Here is a 21,250-nt window from a genome sequence, read left to right as displayed (position 1 = left end):
TTTGTGACAGAAGGACCTTTGTTTGCTATCAGACAGTGGGAAGATATATAAGAATAAAAAAAATATATATATATAAGATATATATTATATATATAATATAATATATATTAGATATGTTGGCTACACTGTTACACTGAGTCAACATATTCTGTTAGATGACCTGTTTAGATACAGATATGAGGCAAACTTTGCCCTTATGACTTAACTTTCTCTTTCACTTTGCTCCACCAGTGGTTGGAAAGCACATAGTTTCTCTGAAATCACATGATCACACACACACACACACACAACAGTGCTCAACGGTGCTGTGCTTGGACAGCCCTCAAACCCCCACACCCTCTGAGCTAAAATAGCGGAGCTGTGTGTAACTGTGACACCAGGACAGAGAGGACAGCAAAGAGGTTCTTACACAGGTAGGTTTGGACAAATCTAACATATCTGATCTATGTTATTGTGACCAGTAAATCAGTGTAGTCTACACTAAAACTAATAATGTATGGTTGGGTGAGCTCTTTTGGTTCATTCTTTTTACAGTTCATTTAATCATGGCCCCACACTGAAGGTGCAAGGAACCTATTGTTTTTATAGGGATTATTATTATTATTATTATTATGGCCCATGCTATTTAAAGTGTTATGTTTATTAATCTAATCTCAACATATTTTCCAGTTGTTTAAGTCCCACTAAGGATGCAAAGTCCATATGATATTTTATTCTGTAATTGCCTGGAGCACTAAACATGGATCAAATAAACCATCGTGGGTAAAAAGGTGGGGAAAGGAATTTGTAATTTTATAATCAAACTTGATAACTATAACGTTTGATCTATTTTCATCTTGCAGTGATCAAGTGTCCAACTTTCACTTTGCAGAGATCATGGCTTGGGCCGTGTCTTCTCGGTACGTATTAGAGCAGTTGTATTGAAACTGCATGCTGACATATGTTCAATTAGAGTTTGATTATACGCTTTGTATTACTATCAGGATTCGTCTCTATTGATTAAAGCCTACTGAATATAAGTGATATTTGGCACTGATCAGATCATCCACACACCGAAGCCAATGCTGAAGAGCCTTAAAGCCAAGTTCTATCTAATGACCATCAGGGGGCGACTCCACTGATTGTAAAAATAAGTCTGATTGAATTGAAATCTATGTGAAAATGTCTGTACTTCTCACTTGAGTTATTACCTCAGTAAACATTTTCCTGATTAGTTTATGGTCTAAGTCTCTAGTTCCAAGTCTTCTTTAATACAACATGATGTTCATTTTTTAGATTATTATTATTTATATATCTAAATTATTATTTAGAGGAAAATAGACCATAAAGGAGGGGATGCATTAGGGCAGGGCAACCATGTGATTGCCAGACTGTACCTGCCAATCAGAATAGAGTACAGAGCAGGTTGGATCCACCCTCGTTCCTCCTCAGCTCCACTTTCTCCTCCAAATATGGTTTCCTCTGGTTTAAAAAAAACAAGATAGCAAAAGACAAATTACAAACTCGAGGCATCAAAACAGCAGGTCACAAACCAATGAGTCGCCGCTTGAGGTCATCTGAGGTCTGTCTGCTCAGCTTCTAGGCTTTAACCCTTTCCTCTCTGCACTCACAGATCTGTGGGGCAGAAGCATCTGGAGTTGAGGAAACTGGTTCAGGCTGTGATTGGTCCATTGAAGAGTGGACTCCAGTCCTTCAACAATGTCTCAGAGATGCTCCTCAGAATAAATACAGACATTGTCTATCCTGGATGCCAGACCTTTCATGATGTCAGACTACAGATTATGAACATGAAGAAGCAGATGGAGAAGTCAGAGCAGATTGCCAGAGAAGAGCTTCAACACCTGGATGAGGAGACTGAGCGTCTCACTGCAGAACAGAGCAATTTAGCAGAGCAGAAAAAGAAGAAAGAGTGTGAGTTAAATGACTTAAAAACACAGCTGGACTCACACAGATCCTCTTTAAAGAGTTACCGTGATGCTCTGAAGACAGAGAGGAGAAACCTGAGTTCAGCTGAGGACACTCTGAGCAACATGAGGCAGAGGAGAGACAATGCAGAGACAGTGAGGAATGTTGGAATTGGTCTCATGTTTATCCCAATTGTGGGATGGATTCCTGGTAAGTAACGCTGCAGGTTATAACCATACTTGTTATTTTAAACATAATTATGTAATCAAGTGATTATATAGCCGACTAAAGTAAACAAGGGACTGCTGATCACTGAAGAAATTAAGATTTCTCTTTGACAGTTCACATTACCAACATGTTTTGCCTTTATTTATCTACATTAATCTCAGGGGCAGCTATGGCTATTGTTGGTGAAGTGGAGATGGACCAGGCCTCCGATGCTGTAGACAGAGCTAAGCAGGAGATAGAGAGCTGTGAATCTCAGGTGAGATCATACTCTAACAAAGTGTCTGACTACAAGTCTTTGATCCATCAAGCTAAGCATGACATCCGGAAGGTTGACAAAAAGATTAGCCAGACACAGGCCAAACTATGGGATATGTCTGTGAAGCGAAGGGATGTTGCTGATGTTCAGGATAAAATGAGACGAGCTGTCCATCAGTTGGGGCTGCTGTATGGGAGGGGGAGGGCAGCAGAGCTGCACACCCGACAAATGATCCAACTGGGGCCTGTTGTGAAGGTGATGGAGGAAATGACAGCAGCACTTGGCAACATCACTGGAGATGAGCTGCTGCACACAGAAGGCATCAAGAGCCTGATGTGGGACATGAGGATGAACCACAATAAACTGAAAGAACTGGCTGACACCAAGAAGAGTTTAGATGATGGTTACTACTGATTGGTGTGATGTAGTTTGTTTGTTATGTTGTTACTGCATCATAGAATTTTTTTCATGTTATGAGATTCATGAGATGCGTTAAGGTAACTAATAGCAGTACTGCTGTGATGAAATGAGGCCAGTAGTGGAAAGAGAAAACAAACACACACTTGCATGCCTTTACTTGGATAAATGAAATCTGATGTAATGGGATATATTTAGTGTTTGTTTCTTTGCATGTTCTGGGCCAAATACAAGATCAGTAAACTTGAATCATCCATTAAGATGGTGATCTGTCACCTTGTAGTGACCTTTTTGACCTCTTTAATTTGACACATGAACTGCTTAAAGTATAAAATCATATATTCATATAATACAGAAAGATAAACTGATATTTGATTGATGGTCATATGAATGATTATCATATTAGCAGTAATCCAGATGAAGGGATGAATTTACTGTCTAACTGACAATCTAGCAAGATCCTCCTCAGTAGTTAAAAGTGATGTTTCAGCTGTTGTAATCTGTGTAAAAGTTCATTACACAAATGTTTTCACCTCACAAATATTTCAATATATCCACATACATTTGTAGATGAAATTATTGGGACCCTTGCACAATAAAACACTTCAAATTTTTTTCTCCAGTTTTTTATTTCACTGAAAATAGTAAAAAAGTTTTTCTGTTTGTTTCAGAACCTAACATATGAAGTATGCAACAAACTAAACATCACACATTACAGAAACAACACTTAAAATGATGTATGTAATCCTGGAGATGCTGGCATGAGTTAGCTAAAATTTTAAACTATCCCACTGATGAAACCCAACCCTTCCCTTCAGGCATCCTTCAAAAACCACTCCCCCAAAATACACAAATATGCACTGCTGGAGCTGACGAGCAAGTGAGCTTAGGGGAGAAACCTCACCCTCATTGTGATATCCAAATATGGAATGGCCCATTCACAGGTTAAAAAAAACAACTAAGACTACCACAATGAATGTACACGACAAACATGACTATTGCTGGTAATCACTACTGTCAAGCTATCTAACTAGCATGTTAGTATTTGGATTTTTTTCACAATATTTTTAATTCAAATTTTAACATCATAAAAAAACAGCATCCAGCATTTGATAATATATTGTATACTTCAGCATATAATACCTGCATTCACTCAGAACATAAGGAGGAATGAAAAAAATAAATAAAAAACAAAAAAATGCTCTTCTTGTTGTAACAATTGGCAATCTACACAAAAAGGGCATATTAGTTATACTGATAGAAAATACAGCAAGTGTTTAGAAGAAGAAAGAAAGAAACTTACTTGATCTTTTGTTAAATCTAAGTCTTTACCATAATTAATGAAGGGCTTCCATATATTCATATAAATATATGCTGCTTAGCCTTTAAAGCAGCATATATTTTTGCATGCCCATTTTTGCACAATTTGACAGAGTTCCTTGATGTTTCAGTAAAGTATATGTGACATATTTTGGCCAAAATACCAAACAGATAAAAAACTACAGCTGTATTTCAACCCTGTCTAGGGAGCCCTGTTCACAGTGGTCTGTTTGAGGGCCAGTTTAAGGGTTGATGTAGAAATGCTAATGAGCCACTGTTTACCCCACCCCCTTTTCCACAGGGTGGTGCCAATTTTTTTTAATCTATTTATTTTTTGCAACAAGTGTGGCACTGCCTTACATTGTCATAGCAACTTTGGCATTTTGAGCCAGAGTCAGACCCTGAAAATGAAGAGGCTCCTAAACAAGTTCCAGAGTTAAGGCCTCATCGGAATGTTTCTGAATGGTGAGTTGTTAACTTTATGTTAATTCGAAATTTGTTCTTGTTAGTAGGTACATTGGCTAAGGTTAGGCTTGCTGTCTGTGTCCCATACGGTCCCACTGCTAACGTTATGGCCAATGTGTAACACTTAATTTATAACGTTAACAGCTGATGCAATAGTTGCTAGTTGGCCTACTTCATCAGTTAAGTTACCAATAGCTAGTTCTGTGGTATCAAAGTAAATTCAAGTACCATAAACATCACTGTAACATCAGCTATAGCCCAGATGTAGGCTAAGTACCTCCAGCAGTATCTAGAAAAAGCTAGATAGCTAATTTGTCTAGTGGGTATGACTGAAAACAAGCGGCTGTAACTTTTTACATAAACCATTTAGTTGTAAAAATTTGAAGCCGTGAAGCTGACTGTAACAGTTATGTATTACATTTTCAATTATTGTTCAAAGGTCAGTTGACTTGCCACGCAATCGGTGATCCGAGGAATGGGCCAAACTAACGTTAGGCTATGTGACATACAGTGCATCCAGAAAGTATTCTCAGGGCTTCACTTTTTCCACATTTTGTTATGTTACAGCCTTATTCCAAAGTGGATTAAATACATTTTTTTACTTCAAAATTCTACACACAATATCCCATAATGACAAAGTGAAAAAAGTTTGCTTGAAATTTTTGCAAATATATTAAAAATAAAAAACAAAAAAAATCACATGTACATAAGCTTTTCACAGCCTTTGCCATGACACTCAAAATTGAGCTCATATGCATCCTGTTTCCACTGATAATCCTTCAGATGTTTCTACAACTTGATTGGAGTCCACCTGTGGTAAATTCAGTTGATTGGACATGATTTGGGAAGGCACACACCTTTCTATATAAGGTCCCATAGTTGACAGTGCATGTCAGAGCACAAACCAAGCCATGAAGTCCAAGGAATTGTCTGTAGACCTCTGAGACAGGATTGTATCGAGGCACAGATCTGGGGAAGGGTACAGAAAAATTTCTGCAGTATTGAAGGTCCCAATGAGCACAGTGGCCTCAGTTATCCGTAAATGGAAGAAGTTTGGAACCACCAGGACTCTTCCCAGAGCTGGCTGCCCGGCCAATCTGAGCAATCGAGGCAGAAGGGCCTTAGTCCGGCAGGTGACCAAGAACCCAATGGTCACTCTGACAGTGCTCCAGCATTGCTCTGTGGAGAGAGGAGAACCTTCCAGAAGGACAACCATTTCTGCAGAAGTCCACCAATATTTTAGAGTGGCCAGACGGAAGCCACTCAGTAAAAGGCACATGACAGCCTATCTGGAGTTTGCCAAAAGGCACCTGAAGGACTCTCAGACCATGAGAAACAAAATTTTCTGGTCTGATGAAACAAAGCTTGAACTCTTTGGCCTGAATGCCAAGCATCATGTCCGGAGGAAACCAGGCACCACTCATCACCTGGCCAATACCATCCCTACAGTGAAGCATGGTGGCGGCAGCATCATGCTGTGGGGATGTTTTACGGCAGCAGGAACTGGGAGACTAGTCAGGGTTGAGGGAAGGATGAATGCAGCAATGTACAGAGACATCCTTGATGATAACCTGCTCCAGAGCGCTCTGGACCTCAGACTGGGGCAAAGGTTCATCTTCCAACAGGACAACGACCCCAAGCACACAGCCATGATAACAAAGGAGTGGCTTCAGGACAACTCTGTGAATGTCCTGGAGTGGCCCAGCCAGAGCCCAGACTTGAACCCGATTTAACATCTCTGGAGAGATCTGAAAATGACTGTGCACCGACGCTCCCCATCCAACCTGATGGAGCTTGAGAGGTTCTGCAAAGAAGAATGGGAGAAACTGCACAAAAATAGGTGTGCCAAGGTTGTAGCATCATACTCAAAAAGACTTGAGGCTATAATTGCTGCCAAAGGTGCTTCAACAAAGCATTGAGCAAAGGCTGTGAATACTTATGTACATGTTATATTTTTGTTTTTTATTTTTAATAAATTTGAGGCAACAGCCTCCCTACATTGACTTGTAGGGATTTAGATCAGAGTAATCTAATATTAAGTAGTTCACATGTTAGAAAAATCAAGCAGCAGAAAAAGAGAAAAATTTAATGTTCATATGCTTAATGAGAATAGCAGAATAGATCCAGGACATTTGGCTGTGTTTGCAATGTTTCAAGAGATTTCACATAAATGTGTGGCCAGGTCTCCTCACACAAATCTCTTCAAAACAACACAATTTGTTTCTGCAGTCAGCCTTGAGATAACTTTTGCTGTGATTTGGCTGAGTTTTTTAAAATAAAAACTGACTTGACTTAAATTGCTATCCATACAGTCTGCAGTCACAAATTTTGGGCTGCACAGCGATGTACAAATGGGCATCCAAAGTGACCCTCATGGACTTGGGCAGAAATCAACATTTACGTAACAGGGACCCTTGTGTACTCCTGTGAACACGGGGATGCAGATGCTATGAATTGGCATAATAAGACACTGTTAAATCCCTGATGGTCACAAACTAGACACTGCTGTGTAAACAGTTTATTATTAAACTACTGAAGCAGGTACTTGTGTTTGAACAAATATGTTACGCATGGTAAATGTATATTAACCACTGCACTGTAAAATACTTTGGTAGATAGTCAAATACAGTGTAGAATCCCATCCAAACAGATTTCTTAACTGAACAGATGTGAGGAGTTAATAAACTGTCAGAGGAAAAAATATGTGGAGGAGCACAAACTCAAATAACAGGGCTGTGGTGTTAGACAGCCTGATGGTAAAATCATTTGTTATTTATTCTATAAAGACTGGATTAGTTATCAATGTCAGAAAAACACTGTGTCCTGTCCTCTCCAGCATGGTGTTACTGATACATAATAAATATGTGACACAAAATACAGGAAAAGAAAAAAGTTATCCGTCACTGCTTTCATTTGTCAGGCATGACAATTAAATACTGTATAAGAATTCTTTATATAAAATAAATTATTATTATAATTGTCCATTCTGAATACATGATGTATTTCAGAAGCTTATGCACCATGGATGCAATTTCTTTTCCTATCACACCATCAATAGTGGTCTTGCTTCTTTTGGCCCAACATCTTCAGCCTGGTGAGTCTTACAACTTGTTGTTTCACACTGCTTAGTTTGTTTTCTTTGCTTCTGTTTTTCAGTGTTATGACGTCTTAAAACCATACATGTAGCAATGACTTTAGATAACACAGTCTTTGAAAACAACCCTGGAACAACCCACACAACCCTGAGAGCATTGTTTTGTGCTTAAGTTAATGAATCATTGACAGACAAACTTAACCTTCCTCCAGTTATGTCATGTCTGAACGTTAGTTTAACTCCACTGATACAGATCAGAACAGAAAAAAAAAGAAAAGACTATTTAGTATTTCTGGCCCAGTATACACCTGGTCTGAATCTGGCCCATATACAGCATGATTGTCAGATGCTATTTCAAGATTTTAACCAATTCTGGTACAATTTTTTTCCGGCAGTCAGCCAGTAACAACAGTAATCTGCCCAGATGTGGAGGTATATGGACCAGACTCAGGCACATGTTGGGCCAGAAGTTTTATTTTTCTGCAGCTACTAAACAATGCAAATTTTAGACAATTTTAGGTTCACCTGACAGTGTATGTATTATTCAGTTCTTATACCAGGAAAAGGTTGGCCAAACACTGTGGCCTCCACACTCTCAGATGTTCTGTAACTCACCTTTTTTCATTTGTCAAAAAACTTACTTACTGATTTTGTGGTAAAAAGTTTCTGATTTCTCTGAAATATTGTAAGTTTGATTTTTGATAATGATTCAAAAAGCAAGTCCATGACTGTCAAAACTGACATCTCTCACGAAAAACAAAGAAAACCTCTGTGCAGAAAGAAAGAAAGAAAGAAAGAAAAATGATGAATTGATCTTGCTCTCGTTAAACTTTGCTCTTAGAGGTTGGCGGTACTGAGGCTGTTATATAATTTAAGAAAACACTATGTAAATCGCGTAGGAAGCTGAGTGGAGGGGCGTTCTGTTTACGTAAGAGCCGTCATACCTGTGTCATAAACGTACTGAACGCTGATTGGCTTGTTTATGAAAAGTTAACGCCCTCTTCTCGCTTCTTTAGCGGCGGTGCCGTATGGCTCGAGCCACTGTTGACACCAGGGGTGTGATGAACGTAGCTTTTTTAGATTTACACTTTTATCCATTTGCGTAGGAAAATAAAACAGTCACGTACACTTTTAATGATCTAAACTTTGTATATTATATAGTCGACTACAAAGTGTTTGGCTTCCTCCTAAAAAAAAGTCACGGACCAGCCCATCTTTGGCCCACCCCTGGGTAGCCGGTGTTCCGTGACTCACCAGGAAAATGATGCAACTGTTGCCGGCTCACAGTTTCCTGATGACCTGTGTTGGAGGAACATTCTCCGGCTTATGTTGAGTCCGTGTCTCGGAGTGGGTGGTTTAGGTGAAGTGACAGAGACGCTGTAACTTAGAGCTTCTTTCGGTTGGAGTCGGGACAGGAAATGATGAATCCGGGCCGTCGCTGTTCGACTTTATTGAACCAGCTGTGCGTGTCCTCACGGAATGGACCGATGGCCAGGCGAACAGTCGTAACCCTGGCGGGACCACGCGACTCCGGCGGGGGAGGAAGAGGAGTCACCTGGACTTGTTCCCAGCTGAAGCCAAGTGGAACCTCCACCACCGGGGCAGCATCAGGTAGGCCCACTGTTAACCTGTCTCTCTACCGGTGTCCTTTCAAAACATGTGGACATTTAAAACGCGCTAACTCATCAGTGTGTGACGTGTTAAAACCAAACTGGTTTGAATGGATGGTATTAAACTGTCTCCAGTAGACTGTCCCCAATAGACTGTAGACTGTCTCCAGTAGACTGTCCCTACTAGTAGTCTGTTTGACCACACATACTAATGAACCATAATAATTTCTGTCACGTTTTTTGACAGAGACAATATTTTCATTCAAGATTTTTTATAATCAGAAAAGTCGCTAAAGATTTCCATTCAGAGGTTTTCACCTTAGATGCAAAATTGTCTATACACTAAATACTATCTGTATACTAAATACTATACAGGGCAGACACACAAGTGCTTATGGTCAATGTCAACCGGATGGTGTAACAGGCCTACCTCATACACATGGGGTCGACTAAAAGACTGCCAGGTAGAAGAAATGTGGTGAGCTTTAAAATGATGTGTTATATCAAGCCCTGAAACAACCAGGACATGTTCGCAGACAGCTCCTTCCAGGTCACATGAGAATATTTGTCCTCTACTCAACGTTAGTATGAACTCAAATCTGCATTTCTGCCTAGGATGTTGAATCAAACACATGATAGAAGTTTTTTCAGCAGGGGAAGCTTCCCTCGAACCACAAGCCACCTGGTATTTCACTTGCACCATGGGGCTGCAACTTTTTTTTTCCAGTCTAATGTTCAGTTTATAGAAAGTGAGGAGGTTTACATCTGTAGAATATATTTGAAATTACTAAACATTAAACTTTAAACGTTAATGACTGAACAAAACAAACCACTCTCCCAAAATGGGACTTTGTGACCTTGATCCTAAAGTCTGAGGCCGCCTTGGACAGTAGGACCCACTGTAATAATAAAATTAAAATCATACAGTAAAGGACAGTTGTTTGGCATTTTAATAACTGTATTTCTTTGATTTGCCTTTGTTTAGGTCTGAAACAGTCCAAAACCTTTTGGTGTATTTGGTGTATAGAAAGTGGTTGAAGTTGTGAATGTATTTACTAATTATATCAATTAATCAATTATTACATCAATTATCAGTTCTTTATCTGCTCAACCATGGAGGCTAACACTACCAAGGAACCAGTTCTATTTATTCTGTCTCTAAAACTGTGGAACATGATGTTCTTGGTGTTCTAGATGTTCTTGGTGTTCCTGATGTTCTTGGTGTTCCTGATGTTCTTGGTGTTCCTGATGTTCTTGATGTTCTAGATGTTCTTGGTGTTCCCGATGTTCTTGGTGTTGTTGATATCTTGATGGTCTTGGTGTTCTTGATGTTCTCTCCTGTAGGTCTTAAAGTGATAGTTCAGGTTAATAACTGGCAGCATGCTGATCCAAATCCACTGCAGGTAAATCACTGACTGTTAATGATGACTTTACACAACCAGGTCAAATAACCTGAACTATCCCTTTAAGTAGGTGCTTCTCTCTGGTAATCTGTTCCAGCCTCCGTTTCCTTCTTGTCACTGAACCATGACACTTCCAGTCTTGCAGCATTAATGCTAAACACCTGAATGGGTGATAGGTCTGTGTGGACAAAGAGCTGAACTTGGTGCTGAGATGTTGAACAGGATTTACCTGGTGACTTTAAATGTAAGAAAAGACTCCTGCAGGTCAGTGCACCTGGATAACACAAGGTAACTGATAGACTGGTTTCACAGGGTTTTATTCAATCCAACTGACTTTTGCAAGTAACTCAAGTTATGAGGATAAAACTGAACTCTGAACAACAACAATGATAAATTGATGAATGATTCTCAATAATGGATCTTTTCTGTGTTTAGATCAGCCCTCATCTGCACTGTTAGGCTGCAGCAGTAGGGTTATGTTGCTGACGTGTGAGGCCAAATCAAGGAAGAACCCCAGCTCACCCCAGCTCCTGGGCCATGAGCTTTTAAAAAACATATAAATGTTGAAATATATATACAAGTACTTTGTCCCTTTGTGAGGAAATAGTGTTTGGAGTGAATAGTGATCAGAGCTCCTGTCTCAGATCTATTAGGTTGTGAAGCTCAGAAACCCAACCATAATTATGCCAGTATTCTGTTGACTTTATTGGAATACAGTACTTTAATTCCTCTGTCTGGATTGTAAAGAAATGTCAGAAACTTCAGAAACTCAAACTGGTTCAACGTGAGCCAGTCAAGAACCAGCTTGTGGGTCAAAGTCTTGAAGCAGGTTGAATGTTTGTCTATTTTAAGTATTGTCAGAGGAAACAGGTCAGGCCTGGGTCCGCTTTGTAACAGCGCCTTAAATCAGCAGCTGTGATGGTGTCTGTGTTTGAGTCCTCTGGAGGCTAAAACTCTTTATCCAGATCTTTACTGGCCTCCGTCTGTAATGGGATTGGTCAGGCTGAGTTACATAACCACAAACTAAAGACGACCTGGGTCAAGAGAGAGTCCACACCAGTTAAATCAGTCTGTCAGGACTGTGTTAGCTTCCACTTAAAGCTACAACGGTTGTGAGGAAGTTGTACAATTATAAATTCAGGTCAGTTACATTTGTAAGCAAAAATTATAAATGGTTGATCTTTGTTATTTTAGAGGCTGGTGGAGGTTCAGGTCACACGGTGGTTCTCAGTGTCTGAGTCTCACTAATAAACATCACATTCATACACAACAACATTTCATTCACTTCACCCTGCTCCACCTCATCTGTCACACAAGTAACTCACTTCATTGGCTTGTGGTTCCCCACAGCAGAGGAGATGAACTGGAATCAGATCTGTCTGTAGCCAGCAGCTTCACTGGACCTAGACCTGGACCTGGACAACAAGCTATTTTCTTTGGCACAAAAAACTGCTTGAGTGAAGATGTAGAAATTTTGTCCTGTGTTGGAAATGACTGTGTGCCACTGCTGAGCTGTCACTTAATCAGGGACTAACAGGTCTTACCTTACCTGGTCAACCATCTTCCACATATCAAGGCAGGTTTTATTGTTTTAAACATAAGAAAGATAAACGGCCACGTTAGTTTGTCTAATGGTACAGGTGTGGTTCATATTTCATTGAGCAGATAATGCTGCTACTAATATCTGCAGGTTTCACCACACTTCAATAAAAAGGTATAAATACATAGGCATGAAAATGAACACCATGTGTTGGATGACATTAGATTCAGTTAAACTTACAGTTTACAGTTTACAGTGTACAGTAAACAGAACATGTGTAGAACAGGTGTGTTTAAGAGCGATGACACCAAACACACTGTGGACCCAGAGGGAACCTTCAGTACTGCATCCTTCTGTTATTATGTTACCCCTCAGACAGTGCAGACTTAAGGAGGACCTTCAGTCCAGAAAATGACAAACTAGGCTTTACCAGCAGGCCTTTAGAGCACAGGTGGAACTAAAAACATTAAAGGTGCTATGTGAAAGTATTTTACTGACCAGTGTAGAAGAAACGTTGCAAGTTCAGCCTCAAACTTCCTGGAAGTAGATGCCAGTGTTAAGTCTTGCTTTAGCTCAGTCTGTGCAGCCCAATATGGTCTCTTGCCCTCTGGGCAGCTGCTTCTTCATCCCCTCAGACTACAGTGACTCACTGTTTCCTCTTCAGGTACACAGTGGTATTACACGAAGGGGTGGGGCTGGCTGGTTGGTTAGCACGCTAACTTCATATATGCATAACATCAAAGTCTTGATTGTGTTGATAATTTAGTTCATTGTTAAATGTTTGAAACTAAAATACTGACATAAAGCAGCTTTTATCAGCCTCAGTTCACCAGCAGCAGGAGTTTATCCACCATTAAGGTAATTAATGTCACCATGTACCGTACCACAGGACTCCTCCTGTAGTGTCACTGTCAGTACCACACATCTGCTTTCTGTTCTCATTACCACTGATGAACAAGAGACATCGTCACTGGTTTCTGATCTGTTTGTTCTCACTGTGAAATACAAGAAGCAACCAGGTAACTGACACTGAACGCAAACCATGAACTGAGTCATCAAAGGGGCTGAAGAGGTAAAACTGAGTCTTTAAAGAGGCTGAAGGGGTAAAACTGAGTCATTAAAGGGGTTGAAGGGGTAAAACTGAGTCATTAAAGGGGCTGAGGGGGTAGATCAGAGTCATTACATGGAGAAGTTGTTGTAACTAACAACAGACTGAGACAGACCATGAATGATTGGACTGGTTTGTGTGTGATTAATTTGTATGAGGAGATGATGTTTCACGAACGTGGAGATAAAATTAAAAACAGCTTCTTTGTATTAATACTTACCCCTGATTATAAATCTGTTGACAACTTTAAGATTTTGGAGATGCTGCTAAAGATATTGAAAATAATCTTAATTAGTCATCGCTGTGTTTTCCTTTGTTATGGACAGTGTTAGGGTTAGCCTTAGGGTTAACCGTAACCCTTCTGATATTGTGTCTTCTTACCTGCTGCTGGATGAACGTCCTGGGACAAATGGTTAATATAGTGACTGCAGACACACACTTTTTTGGCTTTTTCATGCCTTTATTGGATAGGGCAGTTGAGAGAGACAGGAAATGTGGAGGCAGAGAGAGGGGGAATGACACGCAGGAGAGGGCCGCCCGGCACGGGATTCAAACCGGGGCCGCCTGCAGTGAGGACTATAGCCTCAACACATGGGGCGGGTGCTCCACCAACTGAGCTAAACACCGCCCCCTGACTGACATTCCACTTCACTGAGGTTCCTCTATGGATTGTCTACGCGTCACAGTTCTCATTTTGTTATTGTGTGTGTGTGTGTGAGAGAGAGAGACAGAGAGAGAGCGAGCAGGGGGTGGGGGTGGGGGTGGGGTGGGGTGGGCCTTTTTAAATGGGTCAGTTAGCCTCTGAGACTCTGTCCCTCCTACTGAAGGACTGGAGAGTGTAGGTGGATGAACCTCAGACTGTGTGTTCATGTGTGAGTTTCCTTCATCATTTTGTTCCATGTGAGTATAAATGTTTATGTTTGTGTGACAGGGTAGTGAGTAGACTTCAGTCTGCTTCAGACTCTTCTTCTATTGACTCTGCAGCTCGTCCTTCAGTCTTCACTTGCACAGTACAGTGATGGAGCCATGTCCTCACAGAGGCTGAAGTTCGTGGTTGCGTTGATTTTAATGTCATTTCTATTGAGTGGTTTTTACTCATGCTGGTGGTGTGGCTTTTAAGATGACATTTTAATTTCATCAGCTGATTGGAGGCTGCAGTTTCATACAGACATTTGTGGTTCATGTAATCTAAAAACTTTTCATCCAGGACCATCATCAGTAGAGATGCACCGATCGATCAGCTGGTGTTCAGTGTCAGATATCTGATTCTGTGCTGGTCACAGACACAATGGTTTACATCACACCCATAACAGCACAGACACAGCTACACACAGACACAACCTGCCATCAGTGTGAGGAAGACACAAAGTTCATAGTTTGTAAAAGGCCAAACTAAGGAACGACAAAAAGCCAGAACCAGCATGACCTGCTGAACTACTGCTGCAACTCACACCAGTAATCAATAATTATTATTATTCAGAGAGAGAGAGAGAGAGACTGTTTTATTATGAACATACGGTTCAAAAACTTGACCCCAAACTTGATTTTAAGAATAATTTACCACAAACCTGTACCACACCTGTGATGTTTATCTGAGCTGTGTTTAGTGCGAATTACCAAAACTTAATATGTTAGCATTTTAGCACACTAAACTAAGAAGCTAAACAAGGAGAACTGTATCAAGACATTAGCACTGTCATGAGCATGTTTGCATTTTAGCATGTCAGCATATGTTTTTGTCCCAGACTCAGGAAATAATGAGTCAAAATCAGATTAGTGAATTAGCTCCATGTTAGCGCCATGGTGACATGACAGAGAACAACCCACACACTCTTCCTCTTCCCTCTTCTGTCCTCAGTTAATCAGAGAACACATGTCCTGTGTGTGTGTGTGTGTGTGTGTGTGTGTGTGTGTGTGTGTGTGTGTGTGTGTGTGTGTGTGTGTGTGTGTGTGTGTGTGTGTGTGTGTGTGTGTGTGTGTGTGTGTGTGAGAGAGTGAGAGTGAGAGAGTGAGAGTGAGAGAGTGAGAGTGAGAGAGAGAGTCTGTGTTTGAGTCCTGCCATCCCCACCTGTCAGACAACATGCCCATTCTTATCAAAACCCCACCCACTTACTACTTCCTGTCTCTTTGTTTCTCCCTCCACCTCTAAAGATGCTTCCTGTTCTTCAGTCAACATAGGTCTCTCTCTCTTTCTCTGTCTCTCTGTCTTTCTCTCTCTGTGTCTCTCTATGTCTGTCTCTCTCTCTCTTTCTGTCTCACCCTCACCCCCCCCCCTTCTATAGAGGTCATTCTGTCACCCAGTGAGAGGATGAGGGAGGGGCGGGAACTGATGATTCAAAGAGAGGGGGTGAGATGGAGGATGAAACAGATAAAGGATGAGTCACAGACAGACAGAGATTAATGGAAGAGGATGAGAGGTGACAACAAAGGCAGAGGAGGTGGGCTGCTGGGCTGTAGGGAGAATAGACAGGACGTCCTTTGAGCTGACATGGTCATTTTCTTTTACTGGACCATAATTACACATCTGGTTTATTAAATTCAAATGAAGAATACCTTTTAAAAAGAATTAAAATCTCCCATCATCAACTGTGCTGCATGTCAAACCTCAGTGCTGAGTTTCTGAATCAATGTAAATATTAGCTTGACCAAAAAAAAATTAGAAATGGTTTTGTTGAAGTATTATAGTTGTGTAGTTCATATGTGTGTAATGTTGTTCATCATGGACCACAAGGTGAGTTAGAAGAGACATTTAAAGACAGTATGTGAAAAAACACAAGTAACAGAACAGGTACAAACACCACACAATCTTAACAGAAAGAGTGAGCAACAACTATTTACTTGTAAATGAGGTGCAGAAGATGTAAACATTACTGTAAATACATGACAACTCAAGTTTATGAGTCCATACGGTGTAGGCACAGATGGTTAATGTCAATATCTCCTGAGCAACCATCAAAGCTACGAGTCACACTCACCCATTCATACACTTCTACATATACAACACATCTGTACCACAGACACCTATAGAGTGTGTAGGGAGGGCTGATCGGCCAGGGGGTTGTAGTGGGTGAGGATGTTGGCCTGGGTCCTTCAACTGTTGAGGATCCTCACAAGTCATAAGGTCAGAGTTCAGAGAGGTTCTGCAGAGCTCAGAGCCTCTGTAGAATGAGTGGAGAACAGGTGGAGGGAGGCTCATCTTTTTCAGGTGACACAGGAAGTCTTGAGGAGGGTTCTGTCACATGTGAGGTCCATGAGAGGACTTCTGTGATCTTCTCTCTAAGGAACTTTGTGCTCTCATGTGTCAAAGGTCAGCGTTGTGTGATCAGCACATGTTGATGATAACCTTTTGTTTCCCTGGTGTTTAGAAAAAGGTTGTTGGTCTTACACCACACTGCTAGTAGGTCCACCTCGTATCTGTAAGCTGTTTCATCATTACTGTTGAGTCATCAGCACAAGATGTGTGGCTGGAGCTGAAAGATGCAGTATATTGGTGGACTACACAGCCCTGGAGAATACAGGTACTCAATTTGGGGGTGCTGGAGTTGTAGCTGGAGTTGTAGCTGGACTGACTAGTGAGTCCAGACCAGATGTCCCCAAGGGGACTCATTGGGGCACTAAGCAAACTAGCGGGGGCTGAGTGTGATAGGAAGGCTGGACTTAAAGAAATTATTAATGATTGCTTGGACGTGGTTTGGTTTAGGTTGATTTGTGCAGGAATGATGTGGGTGGTTAATTTGTTTAGTCTGAGTGAGTCTCTATATCTCTGTCTCAGTAAATCTATATGGACCCTGTCAGCAGACTGGAGGACAAGACTCAAACCACAAATTGGTACAACAGAAGAACAAAAAGCATGACTGTTGTCCTACCATTCAGGAATTTCAAGCAGTTTTACCAGGACATTAGCACTGAAACTACCTTTCCTAAACTGATGTAATGATATGTTTCAGTAGATCAGTACAGATACAGGTACAGCAGTCTATGTACAAACATCGGACAGTTTACAGATGTTGCACTGTTTGTTTTCTCATTTGACATAAGCAAATGTTTAGTCAGTGTATTCAGAAACTTGTAAAGGCCAAAACAACCAAAAGAGCATCAAAACCTGTTCCTGTCTACAGTAGTGTATGCCTATGTTTACGTTGGCAGTGAGGATACAGTCTGTCAGTTCATTGGGTGGTAGGCACAGCAGAAGAAAGCCATGCTACCTTAAACTGTCAAAGGTCATTCTTTACTCTCATGAGGTTCATGTGGTGAAGCTAAAGACACAAAAACATGTTGTTAAGAGTGAGTACACTAGGGGGGTATTGCTAATACTTTCTTGGTCTGGCCTTGGTCTTGGTTTGACCAGTAGCTTATGGTGGCTAATGTTAGCAAAAATTACAAGGCACAAAACATCTTCAATGACCACACATTTCTCTCCCTTGTTTCCTTTCATCAGTTTGTCCAATGGGTGGCAGCAGCAGCAGAGTGTTTGGTTCGTTGGCCCAGTCGCTGAACAGCTCCTCCGTGGCCCAACCAGACCCCTACCTGGAGGAGAGCCCAGACCAGGACCTGGTCGAGGTAGACCCAGACCAGCTGCTTAGAGAGTGTGAGGATGCCCTGCAGAGGCGACCAGCGCGGCCACACCGGGATCTGGTCTATCCCAGTGGCACAGCACCCTGTCACCATAAGCACAACCCCTCCATACGGGTCATGCAGTGGAATATTCTGGCCCAAGGTAGAGAATTGTGGATGAACCGTACAACTGTAGATTTATGTGGACTACAGTGAAATATAGAAAATTGGAAATTATATTCAAATTCAATGGGAGATTTTTAGCCTCACTAGCAGCTAATGTCTGTCAGCATCAGCCCAACACTTTAGTCCAGACTGAAATCTCTGTACTGGATATATATTAAGATGATTTTGTTCAGAAAATGAATCCTACCCATCCGCCTCAGCTGTATGCTGTCTTAAGTGCTAGTTAGCAAATGTTAGCATGCTAACAAATGCTAAATCATTAAGCAAAGATGTATTAGTATTTAGCTCAAGGCACCTCTGTGTCTGTAGACTCTTTAGTTTTGGTATGAAAGTTAATGTGTCTCTCTGTCTCTATAACTAGCTCTCGGTGAGGGGAAGGACGGGTTTGTCCGCTGTCCACTGGATGCTCTTAAATGGCAGGAAAGGAAGTACTTGATCCTGGAGGAGATCCTCACCTACCAGCCCGATATCCTGTGTCTACAGGAAGTGGACCACTACTACGACACTTTTCAGCCAATCATGGCCAGCCTGGGTTACCATGGCAGCTTCCTGCCAAAACCCTGGTCTCCCTGTCTGGATGTAGAGCAGAATAATGGTCCTGATGGCTGCGCTCTGTTTTATCGCCACTCACGCTTCTCCCTCCAGGCCACAGCTCATCTGCGGCTGTCAGCCATGATGCTGCCCACCAACCAGGTAGCCATTGTACAGATGCTGAACTGTCGGGTAACAGGCCGGCAACTGTGCATGGCTGTTACCCATCTGAAAGCTCGTAATGGCTGGGAGAGGCTACGGAGCGCGCAGGGTGCTGACCTGCTGCAGAGATTACGCAGCATAACATCCCGGGGTGGCAGTCAGAGCGAGGTGGTGTCAGCCATCGTTCCTTTAGTAGTTTGTGGGGACTTTAACGCAGAGCCCTCGGAGGACGTTTACAGACGCTTCAGCTCCTCCCCCCTTGGCCTGAACTCTGCGTACAAGTTGTTGAGCTCTGACGGACAGACGGAGCCAGCCTACACTACGTGGAAGATCCGCCCCTCTGGGGAGAGCTGCAGCACGCTGGACTATATCTGGTATACCCATGATGCTTTGAGTGTGGACTGTCTTTTGGACATTCCCACTGAAGAGCAGATAGGTCCAGACCGCCTCCCCTCCTACCACTACCCCTCTGACCATTTATCACTGCTCTGTGACATCAGTTTCAGGGAGGAACCTCATAGGTTAATGTAGGCTTCAATCACAGGAGCTCTGGACCAATAGGAGGACTGAATGAGGAGAACTTATTCTGTACGTCACAGTGAGGAGAGTTTGAAGCGCGTTGGCTGATTTTGAGGTGGAGTCATGGTGGAGCAGGTGGAACCAGATTTCAGATTGACACGCACACACACGCACACACACACACACACACACACACACACACACACACCCATGTGTCACATTCTGTAATTTTTATTTTAAAGATTGTCATAACAAAGAACTTAAAACAGTTCAGACATTAAATTTCACACTATGACTAGATAGTGACAAAGAGATTTTGGGACAAGTTGGTGTTTTTGGAGTCACACTGGACCTTTCAGTGTTTCTGAGACCTTTAACTGAACTTTATTATTTCCTGTACACATATAAGACTGTTGTAACTTGATTTTATTAAATTATTCTTTATACTTTTTATCAGTTGTTTTTACCATAATAAGTTTTCCTATGGTGTCTCTAAGTTAATTATTTTTTCACTGAAGCAATCCAAGGTGGTTCTTCAGTTTGACATTGGTCATTATGACGTGTTGTTGCTTTGACTACAATGAACATGAGGAGAAATGTTAATATATAAAATCTAAATAAAGAAATTAATTTTACTCATATTGTTTCCTGTTTGACTTCCTTACTAGTACAGTTAACTGTCTTCTGTCAGTCCACACTGAGACTAATAAAGATGTACAAAGACAGTTCACTGTTAAAGCAGGTTATTATGAACGTCCAAGACAGAACAGTGTCAGTAGATTGAGTATAAGCTGTTTCTTCCTTTCAGCCTAGAGACTGGTTCAGTTTCATGTTGGCACTGGACACTCTGGATGTTGTCACCTGTGTAGCAGGTCCAGTTGACTTTAAGGGGAGTGATCTGTCGATGGCTGCTCTGCAGTGTTTGGTTTGTGAATTCCTTTCTGAAACCTCAATGGTGGAGTCTGACCTGTGACCACTGACCTTTTCAGGTAGACTGGCTACCTGACCGCAACAGGCTCCTGGATGCACCATACAAAGACGCTGCTAACACAGTTAGCTTCATAACTCAAGGTAAACTTTATAGCTAAGTGTTAAACTAATATTTGAAGCTAATTACATATATGTTCACATGCTGTGGCATTTTGGATCAATTGGAGGCTTTTCACTGAATTATTGGGACATCCTGACAATAAAGAATTACAGTAGTCTAGTCTTGAGGTAACAATTCCATGAACCAGTTTTTCAACATCCTTTAGACACAGGATGGGTCTGATTTTTGCAATGTTACGCAGCTGAAAGAAGGCTGTCCTAGAGACTTGAAAATGTCACATATATAAGAATTTATGTTATTGTATCTGAAGTTACTGTGTGTAAGCTAAACACATTTACAATGTGCTAAGCAACTACAGACCTATATCCAGCTTCCCCTTCATAAGCAAAATACTTGAGAAAGTAGTTTTTAAACAGTTAAACAAGTTTCTAAATGCAAACAGTATTCTAGAGAAGATTCAGTCAGGTTTTAGATCTAATCACAATACAGAAACTGTTTTATAAAATAGTTAATGGTCTCAGATTTAGCGCTGCTGCAAAAAAGGTCTCAATCCTTATTCTACTAGACTCAAGCATTATTGTATTTGATACAATTGACCACAACATTCTCATCAATCGTCTAGAAAACTGGGTTGATCTCTCTGAGTATGCTCTTAACTGGTTCCAAACATACATTAAAGAGAGACAATTCTTTGTTAGTATTGGAGATCATGTATCTAAGAACCCCTTTGGGGTTGCACAAGGAAGCTGTCTTGGCCCCACCTTTTTTCACTATATATGCTACCATTGGTTAAGATCATCAGGGAGCACAATATTAACTTTCATAGCTACGCTGATGATACACAACTATATATTTCCCTCAGTCCAAATGATATGGCACTACACTCCCTGGCTATGCTGGC

The 21,250-nt window shown here is 41.2% G+C and overlaps 2 protein-coding genes across 2 annotated transcripts; both read left to right on the top strand.

Moving 5' to 3' along the window:
- Positions 1–321: 321 nt before the first annotated feature.
- LOC139606448 (myosin-7-like) lies at positions 322–3,420 on the top strand. Its single transcript, XM_071458658.1, has 4 exons — positions 322–413; positions 843–899; positions 1,613–2,115; positions 2,295–3,420. Exons 2-4 carry the CDS (start codon positions 877–879, stop codon positions 2,801–2,803), a joined length of 1,035 nt encoding a protein of 344 aa, XP_071314759.1. The 5' UTR covers positions 322–413; positions 843–876; the 3' UTR covers positions 2,804–3,420.
- Positions 3,421–8,713: 5,293 nt separating this feature from the next.
- On the top strand, positions 8,714–19,937 carry nocta (nocturnin a). Its single transcript, XM_071458656.1, has 3 exons — positions 8,714–9,296; positions 17,785–18,063; positions 18,448–19,937. The coding sequence occupies exons 1-3, from the start codon at positions 9,104–9,106 to the stop codon at positions 19,308–19,310; spliced, it is 1,335 nt and encodes a 444-aa protein (XP_071314757.1). The 5' UTR covers positions 8,714–9,103; the 3' UTR covers positions 19,311–19,937.
- Positions 19,938–21,250: the final 1,313 nt, after the last annotated feature.

The sequence above is a fragment of the Trachinotus anak genome, unplaced genomic scaffold (genome assembly GCF_046630095.1).
Source record: "Trachinotus anak isolate AG129_WGS33_773 ecotype Australia unplaced genomic scaffold, CSIRO_AGI_Tana_v1 ptg000021l, whole genome shotgun sequence".
In the NCBI taxonomy this organism is placed as follows: domain Eukaryota; kingdom Metazoa; phylum Chordata; class Actinopteri; order Carangiformes; family Carangidae; genus Trachinotus; species Trachinotus anak.
The sequence above is the reverse complement of the archived record's forward strand: the minus strand, read 5'-3'. Positions and strand labels throughout refer to the sequence as shown.

Excerpts from the sequence above, each read along its gene's own strand:
- LOC139606448 (XM_071458658.1), top strand. The coding sequence starts at position 877 with ATGGCTTGGGCCGTGTCTTCTCG. Across the intron at positions 900-1,612 it reads GCTTGGGCCGTGTCTTCTCG|ATCTGTGGGGCAGAAGCATC; the intron begins GTACGTATTAGA and ends CTGCACTCACAG. Across the intron at positions 2,116-2,294 it reads AATTGTGGGATGGATTCCTG|GGGCAGCTATGGCTATTGTT; the intron begins GTAAGTAACGCT and ends CATTAATCTCAG.
- nocta (XM_071458656.1), top strand. The coding sequence starts at position 9,104 with ATGATGAATCCGGGCCGTCGCTGTTCGACTTTATTGAACCAGCTGTGC. Across the intron at positions 9,297-17,784 it reads CACCACCGGGGCAGCATCAG|TTTGTCCAATGGGTGGCAGC; the intron begins GTAGGCCCACTG and ends TCCTTTCATCAG. Across the intron at positions 18,064-18,447 it reads GTGGAATATTCTGGCCCAAG|CTCTCGGTGAGGGGAAGGAC; the intron begins GTAGAGAATTGT and ends CTCTATAACTAG.